Source organism: Chanos chanos, chromosome 13 (assembly GCF_902362185.1).
Source record: "Chanos chanos chromosome 13, fChaCha1.1, whole genome shotgun sequence".
NCBI lineage: Eukaryota > Metazoa > Chordata > Actinopteri > Gonorynchiformes > Chanidae > Chanos > Chanos chanos.
Window position 1 is genome coordinate 20405786 of NC_044507.1, and position 11258 is coordinate 20417043.

General features: G+C 42.0%; 2 protein-coding genes across 2 annotated transcripts in view; one reads left to right on the forward strand and one right to left on the reverse strand.

Moving 5' to 3' along the window:
* Positions 1–2048: 2048 nt before the first annotated feature.
* c13h17orf75 (chromosome 13 C17orf75 homolog) lies at positions 2049–7219 on the reverse strand. The gene is made up of 10 exons (XM_030790361.1): positions 6880–7219; positions 6043–6117; positions 5404–5529; positions 4942–5070; positions 4660–4717; positions 4417–4536; positions 4154–4218; positions 3881–4020; positions 3468–3571; positions 2049–3099 (listed from the first exon to the last, which is right to left on the reverse strand). Exons 1-10 carry the CDS (start codon positions 7014–7016, stop codon positions 2881–2883), a joined length of 1173 nt encoding a protein of 390 aa, XP_030646221.1. The 5' UTR covers positions 7017–7219; the 3' UTR covers positions 2049–2880.
* Positions 7220–8412: 1193 nt separating this feature from the next.
* Positions 8413–11258, forward strand: part of LOC115826081 (serine/threonine-protein phosphatase 1 regulatory subunit 10-like) — a 4562-nt gene continuing 1716 nt past the window's right edge. The window contains exons 1-10 of the mRNA XM_030789758.1: positions 8413–8516; positions 8802–8937; positions 9061–9112; positions 9454–9573; positions 9707–9812; positions 9998–10098; positions 10292–10395; positions 10520–10607; positions 10762–10957; positions 11115–11181. Coding sequence (XP_030645618.1) covers positions 8413–8516; positions 8802–8937; positions 9061–9112; positions 9454–9573; positions 9707–9812; positions 9998–10098; positions 10292–10395; positions 10520–10607; positions 10762–10957; positions 11115–11181 — 1074 coding nt within the window. The remainder of the gene's footprint in view (positions 8517–8801; positions 8938–9060; positions 9113–9453; positions 9574–9706; positions 9813–9997; positions 10099–10291; positions 10396–10519; positions 10608–10761; positions 10958–11114; positions 11182–11258) is intronic.

Genomic DNA, 11258 nt, shown 5'->3' on the forward strand with positions numbered 1-11258 from the left:
GGCATGGAAGAGTCCAGTCTGCCAGGAAATACTAATATGGCAGAAACTCAGTTAGTTAGAAAAAAAGGCATTTCAGAACTTGACGATGATGCCGGTAGAAATTTGTGAATTTATTCAAATATCCCCTGATCTTATTAAATTATAAATGTACACCTCTTGGCTGATAGGCAGCAGACACAGCAGATCTGAGACAGATATGGATTGACTACTTGTGGAAGGCTATGCAGCTTGCGGCGCCAGGAAATCCCAAGTATGTCCCTGCTTAGTGACATAAAAATGATTCATTATTAAAAATAAAATCTTTAGTGAGATTAAAACACATGAATTGACTATATATACACATACATACATACATGCATACATATACACACATACACACACACACACACATATATACATACATACACATGTATATATATATATATATATATAGCAACTCTAATGATTTTTTGCACTGTGTGTGTGTGCGTGGCTATGTTTAGATTGTTTGTTTCAGAGGTGAAGCCGAGGTCTCAGTCCAGTCCGTGCTGTAGCTCCAGAATACAGGTCAGGCATGAAGCAGTGGAGCTTAAGCGCCGCTCCTCCGTGCCTGAGCAGTGGGTTTCAATGAGGTCCTCCCCGGAGTCTCCATCTGAAAATAAAGAGTTTAGTGCCATCCTAGGTCCTTCCGGTACGGCAACAACCTGACTGAACAGTTTCATTATGTTAATCTCAGATTCAAGTGGCAAGATTAAGTAAGGTTTGGATGTTACCCAATGTTGATCTCTTCAGCATCGTTGCTGTACTGATACTTGTATAAGGTTTTGAAGTACCAATATGGTTTTGATGCAGTTCATAGTTGCTTTCGGTTCCCTTGTGATTTGTGCTGAACTTAAGAAGCTCATAAAACCTTAATAAGACAGCTTCATCCCCTTCACCAAAAGATGCTGGACCTTTTGAGTTATCTGGGTTTTTTTCCTACGCTGTAGGTGCAGTGAGCTGTGATGAGCTGGATAATGATGACTACGATATCCTGCCGCCCCCAAGAAAATGTTGGTAACACGACCCTTATCATTAATATCTCCCTGTATAGAATATTAAAATATGCAACTAGCCTTTCTGTTAACTGTGAATTCAAAAGTTTTATTTTAAATACTTTTTTTTTCCTCAGCTATGTGGGTTGAGGAAGGAATTTATGACTTCCCTCTCTCCAACAGACGTGCAAGTGATAGGCAGCATGGTAGGTGACTGAATCAATTCTCAATTCCAAACTTCACCCACTAATCCATCAGCCTTACGAAACACACCTGATCATCTTCTGTTACAGAAACCCATGAAATGACCGAAAGCATTTACGATGTGCCACAGACCTTATCAAGAAGAGCATCAACGCATTCAAATGGTAAATAACAACCAATTTTACAGGACAACAACATCAAAACCAGTACAAGACTTTCTGTAGTATATGTTCTGTGCATGTGTTAGCTTTTTAGAGTACATGGCTGGTGCCCAATCAATAAGATCTATATGTAAGTTCCTTGCTTATGATGGGCTGTATAAGAACACTTAACAGTCTTTAGAGCAGTAAAGAATGGTGTATTATTATTATTATTTATTTTTTTTTTTTTTAAATCTCTCTGTCACTCTCCTTTCAGACAGAGTGGTCTCTCTCCCTCCAGAGGTCTACCCTGGTATGTCTCAGTGTGAGAGTCCAGGGTTACTCAGTGCCATGATGGCCAGTTTAGGGGAGGATTCTGCAAGCTGGATCAACGCTGCCAGAACAAGTCACTTAGAGGACTGATTCTCAGCAGGAACCCTGAGTGGCGCATAGCCGGTGTAATTGTTCTATTAGCTTTAACAGCAAGCTGAAAAACAAATGAATAATAATAATAAAGCCAGGACTTTACTTTTACTGTAACTTTACCTAAAATCCTATTTTTTGTTAAGCTTGATTAGGGCCTACTTTTCATTAAAAAATTATTAATTACCCAACAGAATGGCGTTCATTGGTTTTATTTGATCACACTGACAACAATAAACAGATTAAAATATAGTACAGTCTATCACAGTTCATAGAGATGAGCGCTGCTTTACCTTACTAAGGTAACTGATGATGTGTTTCACAGCTGAAACAACACATGATTTTGGAAACGTGGTATTGCTTTTGTTTTTACATCCACTCTTAGCGAAAAGCAACACAGACATGCCATGTGGTGTCTGGCAAAATGTTGGGGGGTATCACATAAAACTGCTAGGCTGTTACTGATCAGGAAACAGAAAAGAAAACCCAGGCATTGCCAAAAAGACAAAATATTTACACAAATACTCCACATCACGTAGAAAAATAAGTTTTAAGTGCAACATTATACCAAACAAGCAAAAAAAGCAAAAATATGTCATTATAGATTTAATTCTCAATTTGGACTCTGGGAAGTGCTTCATCCAGAAACAGCATATTTAAACAATCAAACAAAAACAAACATCAGTCAAATTATGACAAAACAAGGACAGGAATGCACATTAGATTAAATAAAGCCACAACATTCAGTTTCTCACTTTTTTTACAGTGTTTTTTTTTTTCAGTTTTCAAAGTTAGTGAGCACACTATGATAGGTAGCCTGGTCCATCTGAATTTGAGGCTGTACAAGTTAAACACATTTAAAATATCACATATGCACATTATGACGACGAATAATGTGAGATAGTGTTGTACAATAGGATATCGAACAATAGCAGAAGTTTTCTCTGACAGTTTTGAATTTAAAATGAAAGGGTAGGGAATGCTAACCGTTCACCGGCGCCTTAGGGTTAAGGTCTCGGGAATCGGAACCTCCTCAGTGAGGAAAACGGAGGTGGCGCGCGTGGAGAAGCGCGGTCTCCGTCGGCGACGGCGCGGAGCGGTCAGTGCGCTACGCCCTGGGCCTGTTCGCTCAGGAACTCCTCCAGCACCTGAATGATGCCGCAGGCCTCGGGCAGATCGCTGTGCTCCGCCCGCGCGTTCTGCAGCAGCACGTCACCGTTCCCGCAGCTCTGCAGGAACTGGCAGCAGCGGAACAGGGCGTAGTGACTCATCTCCGCCTGCCGGATGAAGCGTTTCAGGTTGTTCATGTCCTGGATGGCCTGCACGGATAGCAGATCACGCGTTAGTGTCACTTTACGACGCTGCCAAAAGGAGAAGACACGTTCTGGCGTAACATTATACCCTTTACCATCAGAGTCAGGTACCCATCATAGCCTGGCACTGCCTTTGTAAACTACATCCGCGTGCATTAATCAGCCAGCAAAGACAAAAAGTCCTAATGACAGACACCTGGACAGGATGGGTGGCAGTGTGGACGTCCCCTTGAGTGAAGCATTTAACTCCACAGAGACTCCAGAGGTGTGTGACCTCTGACACAGATAGTAACAACTGTAGGTAGCTCTATACAAAAATGGTTAAAAAAAAAAAAAAATGAATGGGCATCTTGTTTGCCCTCCGATACGCTAACCTTGAGCTTGAAGTTCTCAAGAATCTGCCGCAGGAGGAAGGGGTTAAAGCGTTCAGCGGCGTTGATGAAAGCCTGGATCCACTCATCACAGAAATGATTGCTGACTGAAAGAGATTAAAACAGCACTATGTTACAAACAGAGAGTGAGAAACATTCAATTTGATCAGGAGTCGTCAAAAAATCACCGTATATACTTCAATATATATATATATATATATATATATATATATATACACACATACACATACACACACACACACACACACACACACACACACCTCACTATATATAGCACATGTGACAGAAATTAAGAATAAATAGCAAAACTGAAAAAAAATTCAAACTTTGATTACAGATTCCAATGCAAACCCTCATTGGGGCTATGCTGAAGGATATTCTCAGTGTTTACTGACCCGTGTTACTGAGTGTTGGTGGGGAGTTGGCGCAGTCGATGACCAGGTCAGAGTGAGAGTCCTCAGAGATGGCCTTACACAGGGAGGCCGTGGTGGTGTCCTCCTGGACAAGGCCCTGCAGGCTGGCTGCTTTGATGAACCTGACGCGTTATAACACAGGGCAATGTCGTCACTGCATTTCACACTCAGGACATGGATTTAGACTAACCTCTTTCATCATCTGTTTCACAGACACCATGTGGAAATACAACAGAAAGGGACTGTCCGTCTCACCTGGAAACATCATTCTTGGTTCTCTCATCTGCCCCGATGACCTCAACATGCGTGTGACATAAAGCCTAAAACACAGCAACAAAGTCTGATCAGCGTCTAACCACTCACGCTATTCTTTACTGTACAAAACCTCACGGGGGATTTCCAAACAGGTTTTTCAAACAGCAGCCTGGTTACACATCATCGCCTCCTGGTGGTGATTAGTATTTTCAAAAGTGTAAGCCATTTAAATGCAAGCGGTCCAAAAACCAGGTGTGACGTACAGCATGGAGAAGGAAGCCGATGTTGCCCTGGACCAGCTGGACCACTCTGTGAATGTGCATGACAGACTCATCGTACCACCGGCTCAAATAGGGCCTGACCTCTGACTCCAGGTTCGGCAGCTGTTGTAAGAGGTTGGGAACGGAAGACCACTGAGGAAAACAATCTAACGAGCTAAGTGTCACTTCTATCAACGCTCCGAATCAAAAATCCAAATCTAAATCTAAAGCTCTTTTCTTGCTTACCTCTGGGGACAAGCTGCTCTGTAAGCCTTGCACATACTTATCCAACTCCAGCCTGAATGTTCAGCTGATTAAAGAAATTACATCATCATTTTAAGGTGTCACAGTCTCCTTCTCCATGTGGAATAAAGGTCATTACTAAGGTAACGGCTGGAACTTCAAAACTGACATGATCGCGACAGCTTTCAAGCTGTTACGGAAAAGTTGCTGTAATTACGGCTAATAACTGCCAGATTCACAGATCATTTTAGAGTTCAGCCTTTGGTTCTTTCGTTGAAAGGATATAGGTTCAGGCCTTTCTCTGATCCACCTAGGAAACACACCACCCAGCCGTTACCATCTGACTCTGGCTGTTCTGGGGATTTTTCCTGCTCCAGTAGACAACAGTAACAGCCCACTGCCTGCTCAGGGACACTGTCACAAACAAGCACAGCATGTCAGTCAGGGATAAGAGAAATAACACAATCAACAGACTGGGGGCATTTCATTAAAACACCTGACTCTTCTTATAAAGCAGTGAACTGTTGGGCCTTTTAGCTTAAGTTTGGTAAACCTCACAGAGTTTGGTTTGTGTTTGGAAGTCTAAACTTTTACAAGTTATGCAATACTTTTAAGCATTTCTGAGCGCTTCCAATAACTGAGTAGAGGTAAGGATGAGATAGTGTGATTAGATCCTGTTTACATACTCTGGCTTCCAGTCTGTCACAAACTCAAACACTCTGCCAGTGCAGAATATAATGACGTTACCTCAGTTCCACTGTGGCAATATTGCCCATACCCCCCAGCAGGGCACCTTTACTCAGCCTGCGGGAGATGTAGCTTCGCAGCTCTGGCTCCGCCTCTGAGGGCAAGCTAGTGTCCAATAGGGTGAGACTAAAAACAGAGAACAAACAATTGTTATCATCAAGAAGATCAAAAGGGATGAACAATAGAGAGTGAGTGAGTTAATGGTGAATGAACAGTTAATGAAGCAGTGATGAGCAAAGGCCACAGCCACAACACATCGGGTCTGGGCAAAATCGAAAGAACCAGAATCAAGGCTCCCAATTTACCCTCTTGCTCTATAGGAGAGCGTTTATAACACCCACAATATCACCCTGTCACATAGCCTACACCCCAGATGATCAGATTACCATGCTGAGCTTGTAAACTTGAGATAACAGATTGACTGATTCCAAATACACTTAAGCTCTGCTGTTTATGGGCAGCACACCACAGCATGACAAGCACAGATGAGACAGTGAAGCAACACGGCACAGAACAAAAACTGGACAGAAGCAGCTCTGATTGAAGAGTCGTTCACGGCTGACGGAGCAAAGCAGGAGACTGAGAACAGTGAAAAGCGACAGGACTGCGGAGAGTAGACAGGGGACCGTCCCTCTTTACCTAAAGTCCTCCTGACTCGTGGTGGAGTCTGATCTTCTTTGGCTCCATGCCACACTCTCTCCAGCAGCCTCAGATCTAAACAGTTAATAGCGTGCTTATGATTTCAACACTCAGTCTAAACGCATCACAAAAGGCTGCCCCCAGTATTCTAAGAAGTTAAAAATGAACTTAGAGTTTGGCCATTTATGATACATTTATATACAATGATTGTCGTGTTTTAAGACAAACTCAGTGCCTAAAGTATACTTGGCCTGGGTTATAGATTAAGAATAGAGGACATTAGATCAGACCAAATTAAGCGAAACACACACACGCGCACACACACATTAAAATGTAAGGTTGTTTAAAAAAGTGGTCCTCCTCTCGCTTTTGCTACTGAAGAAACAAGCCCTTTGTTTGAACTGTGAATAAACTCCCTTAGTTTAAACGGCGGAGTAGTTGAGCTGTGTACACAAGCACCAAGAATGTTACGGATGAATAGATCTTAGACTTACTAGGGCACATTTTAATTGAGGTCTCCATTCATTCAGCAGTTACATACTTTCTGACTGAATGGCTACATAGAACAACTGTGTAAGGGACGGAGCAGCAAGCGACTTTCAGCTAACACTAGTACAACTAGTTAGCCGATAAGCACACAGAAACATGGTAACGTATAATGCTTACCAACACTGACTATCTGCACATATAAATTTATTTATCGCTTGTAAACGAATGTCAAAACGATGCGCCACGTCTCTCTAAAACATGAAAGCCGCATTCTACAAAGCTGTCACACTGCAAACAGCAACCTTAGCTTGCATAGTTTACATGGAAATTACGTTACTGTAACGTTACCTTGTACTTTGATAGAAATATATGGAGTAATAACAATTTATCTGTTGTATTTTCTGGTTATATTCTTCATTCTCGAAATCTTCTTTTTCTTCCACATCAATAGACTCCTGGAAGGAAGATGTCTGGGACGTAAACATATTTGCTCAAGTGACTAACTTAGCTAGCTGGCTAGCCTGAGTTAGCTTAGTAGATATATAAAACGTTGATTAGCTTGGGCCAGTTTACTGACAGTTGTTGTCTATGTGTCTCAAATACTATTACAAGTCTAAGCATTAAACAGTTTAGCATATGACTAGAGCGTGTCTTAATACTGAATGGTTACACAGTCTTTTACTTGACACCTTGCAAAATACTGCTGTCAACTAGCTAAGAGAGGAGGAAAAAGGCTGGTTCCCGATGTCTTTCTCTGCGCAGACTTTCAGCACGTTTGAATGAGTGAAAGTCGCGCAGCTGCAGTTCACACGATGTCACATGATACTTTCACCGGAAAACTGCATGATAGAAAATGTAATTTGTGTTCCCCTTTACGGACAGAACCATTCCACGGAGCCCCCTAAGGGTCATGGTGGGGATTTTTTCCCAGGTACTTTTGCGTTCCCTCTCAATACATTTTGTGCTTTTTTGTGCTTTTACATTAAACATTTAATTAGACCACACCATGTATGACCATGAAAATTAAAACACCAGTCTATCAATACCCACTTTATAGAGTCATCACGAATAGACAGTTTAATAATTAATAAATATATACAGACGCCAAATATCGAAGCAGCAATCCCAAAATTGCAGAAGGATAAAGAAGCGGGGTGTTAATACACAAGCGCAATAAACAAGCGCAACTTGTTATTGATTGAATGCTACCTCATCGACGCATTCACCGTCTCCAAGGTAACGCACTCTCGAGACCAGAGATTAATTTTGATCCATGCGCTTTTCGAATAAAATCATGCTCAAACTCACGGAATCTGTCTAGCAACAATTTTATAAGTGAGACAAATCCCGATTCATTTCATCCTGTCATTTGTCTTTTCACATCAGGTAAATCAGTCTCTTCCAGTAAATGCAAAAACTGTTTAGCACGGTAATGCAAGATTTATTTGTTCAAGCATCTCGCCCAACGGACCGTGCTATTTTTATTTTATTTATTTATTTTGTAACATTCAGCCGAATTCAGTATGGCGAGATTAAATGACATGGCTGTAGAATGTTATGTGAATGTTAAAAAGAATATAGACACGGGCACCGTTTCAAAATAGCCTCAATGGATTCTTGCCTTTTTTGTAGCTACAATGTATGGGTGATATGAATGGATATGAATGTGTTACTTTTCTGTTTATGGTTATGGTTATGTTTATGTATTTTATCTGTTTATTCATCGTCTGGGCAGTAAACTATGCTATCAAGACTGAAGATTTAAACTAAAACAGGTTTGCAAGCCTCCATGGCATCTACCTGCAAAAACTTTCAGTGCTCTCTCGTGCTCTCTCTCTCTCTCTCTCTCTCTCTCTCTCTCTCTCTCTCTCTCTCTCAGTAATGGAAGAACCAGAGAACTCTCAGAACATGCTAAAGAGAGTGGAGGATCTGCTTGGGAAGGAAGGAGAGCTTCACAGGGTGGAGGAAGTCGATGAAATTTTTAAGTGAGTAATGCACACTCACTCAGTACTATTAAAAATGTAACTTCATGATTTGAACTTAGATAGCAGCGTATGGGATTTGCAGAGGTGGAATATAATCCTCCACAACCTCTCTTTTCATTCCAAAAGGCTCATGTTGACTTCTAATGAAACGGACAGGAGGTGCCAGTACCTCAATATTTTATTGAACACCAAATCACATGACATTCTCAACAGGTAATGGTTTAGAATTACCCATCATTTATTACTAATAATGACCCTTAAATATCGTAATTGTTTTCTCTTCAGGTTTATCCAGGTGGGTGGCTACCGTCTGCTGTATTCATGGCTTACTCACTTTAAAACCATCAACAATATTCCACTGCTACAGCTCATCCTGCTGACCTTACAGAAACTGCCTCTTACTATGTATCACCTCAAACAGGTACAAGACCTCCACCGACGGCATGCTGGGCTCTGCTTACGTCTGTTATCTGTGTTTAATTTTTTTTTATATATCTACTGTTCTCTTCTCTTCACCTTCTATCTTTCATTCTCACATGTCTAGAATAACACGGCCAAGTTAGTGAAGTACCTGAGTAAGGCTGGTGAGACAGAGGGTAAGGCTGAGTGTTAATGTGTCTATATCAGACCAAGCACAAGTGCCAGTCTTTCAGACACCGTTTATTCCAAAGTGAGTGTTTTTTATGGGTGCACGTTTAAGTCTAAGTCATACATTTTCTCTCTTAGAGTTGAGGAGCCTGGCCTCGGTGCTTGTGCATGACTGGGTTTGCATGCTACGTGCACACTATGTGGCCTCAAAAGGTTCAAGCTCCTCTCTTTCGCTCTCTCTCTCTCTCTCTCTCTCTCTCTTTGATCAATCTAACTGTCATAACAACATCAGCTTACTGCAAGCCAACACAAACTGCTCTTTACTCTAACGTTACCTCTCATTTTCTAGACAAAAATAGAAAAAAAGAGGAGGATATGGTGTGTCAGGAAGTGAAGACTAATGAAAGAGAGAAAATGATAGATGAAGAGAACATCAGAGAAGGACCTGAAGCCCAGATTTCCAACGCAGGTCTGTGTTTACCACATCTAACAATTCTCAGAGGCTCCTCATGCCTTTATAGTGAGGGTCCTTTTTCTCTGCGTTTAGATGTAATTGACGTTATTGGATTTGATTTAATCATTTGTTTGTGTTGTGGGCATAGATTTTGAGGTGGAGACCTCAATCTCAGCTCCTGGGAAGAAGTGCTCCTGTCCCTTAGAGACTTGGAGTGAGTTCAGCGGTGTGCCAGCTGTGCTGAGGAACACTGGGTAATAAGGGCCGTCACAGTCCACTCATTCACACTTTCGATTTGAACGGTAGTTTAAAGGCATTTGTCTCTCCAGCCCAAACATGGTTCTGTGTGGAGGTTGTTTAAAAATAGCTGTAATTGGGTCTTTAAAGAGAACTTGAGTGACAGACCTAGTCTGAGCCGTTGTTCTCTTTTCCTTTTCAGTATTACTTCATCAGATGCCCCAGAATTAGAGATCATACACAAGCCCATAGACATAAGAACCAGTCCCGATGCAGAGTGTCAGGATCTGACTCATATGCAATGTAAGTGTCACTCTTTGGTACTTCATCCTTTGTACAACTTTGAAGTATTTGAATATTTGAGAAAATCATTCTTTTTCAGAAACCGGATTCTCAGATATCTGGAAAACTTAGATGAGTCATGGTTTGAGCTGAGAGGTTTTTTTTTTAGTTTAAATGGTAACATTAAGGTTCTTGTCTTCCTTTCCAAACTCAGCCGTGGAGTACAGGGACTTTCTGAGTGTCCATAACTCGCCTCCACTGCTTGAGATCTCGAGCAAAAAGAAGAATTCCAGGACTGCCTCTCCTACATACATCAGTGTAACACACCTGAAAGGAAACCACATCACATTTGTGTCTGTCATGTGAACTAACAGATCGTTTAACAGATCGTTCTCTCTCTTTCTCTGTCTGTTTTTATCATCCCTCTCCCGTACGCTGACAGAACGGGAAGAGGAGGAAACATGTCAGCTGGGCAGAGGAAGAGCAGCTTGCAGAGTTACTGGTTTTTGACCTGGATAAGACTGAGAGAGGTAGACTTTCTCAAAATCCCTCACTAAACACAGCCCTCTGTATGGTACAAGTCATGTAACGTGCCCCTTTTTTTTGGCCTGGCCTCAGGTCCTCTGTCCTGTAACTCTTTTGAATGGTTGTACTAACTCGCTCTCCTGTAAAACTCACCTCCAGTGAATGTGTACAAGGTGAAGACGGACCAGCAGAGTCCGGTTGCCGACAGTAACCTGCCTTGTTGCTCTGTGATGGAGAGTGGTCTCTCGACAGCAGCCAGCCTGGTCGTTCCTGAAGGAGAAAAAACTGAGACGTTCTATCAGAGAGACGAAAAAATGCACATCCCTTCCGAAGAGATCTGCCCCACCAAAGAGAGGTGAGCATGTGAACTAATCCTTGGGAGCGATTTTAAATTAGCTGCTGCGGGCGAGGTGTTTATCTCCTTGAATCTCCTTGGATATCATTTTTCTGTGTGTGTGAAGGGGTCTCTGAGAGAATGAGGTCTAATATGCTATTGGCTGTCCCTCCGTTAGTGCAGCAGCCACCCACCCTCATGACTTTGCTGAGTCCAGTCCACTTCAAGACATGTCTGTTGATTCAGTAAGAAAGCACACACCCCTCTCATTGCACAGATTCAGTCTCACACACTCTACACTCTTACCACATCTGCCATATCA

What these genes read in the sequence shown, in the direction of transcription:
- c13h17orf75 (XM_030790361.1), bottom strand. Translation starts at nt 7,016, where the DNA reads ATGTTTACGTCCCAGACATCTTCCTTCCAGGAGTCTATTGATGTGGAA. An exon ending in ATTGCCACAGTGGAACTGAG is followed by an intron (nt 5,071 to 5,403) that starts GTAACGTCATTA and finishes TGTTTGTGACAG; the next exon opens with TGTCCCTGAGCAGGCAGTGG. An exon ending in TCGGCTTCCTTCTCCATGCT is followed by an intron (nt 4,219 to 4,416) that starts GTACGTCACACC and finishes GCTGTGTTTTAG; the next exon opens with GCTTTATGTCACACGCATGT.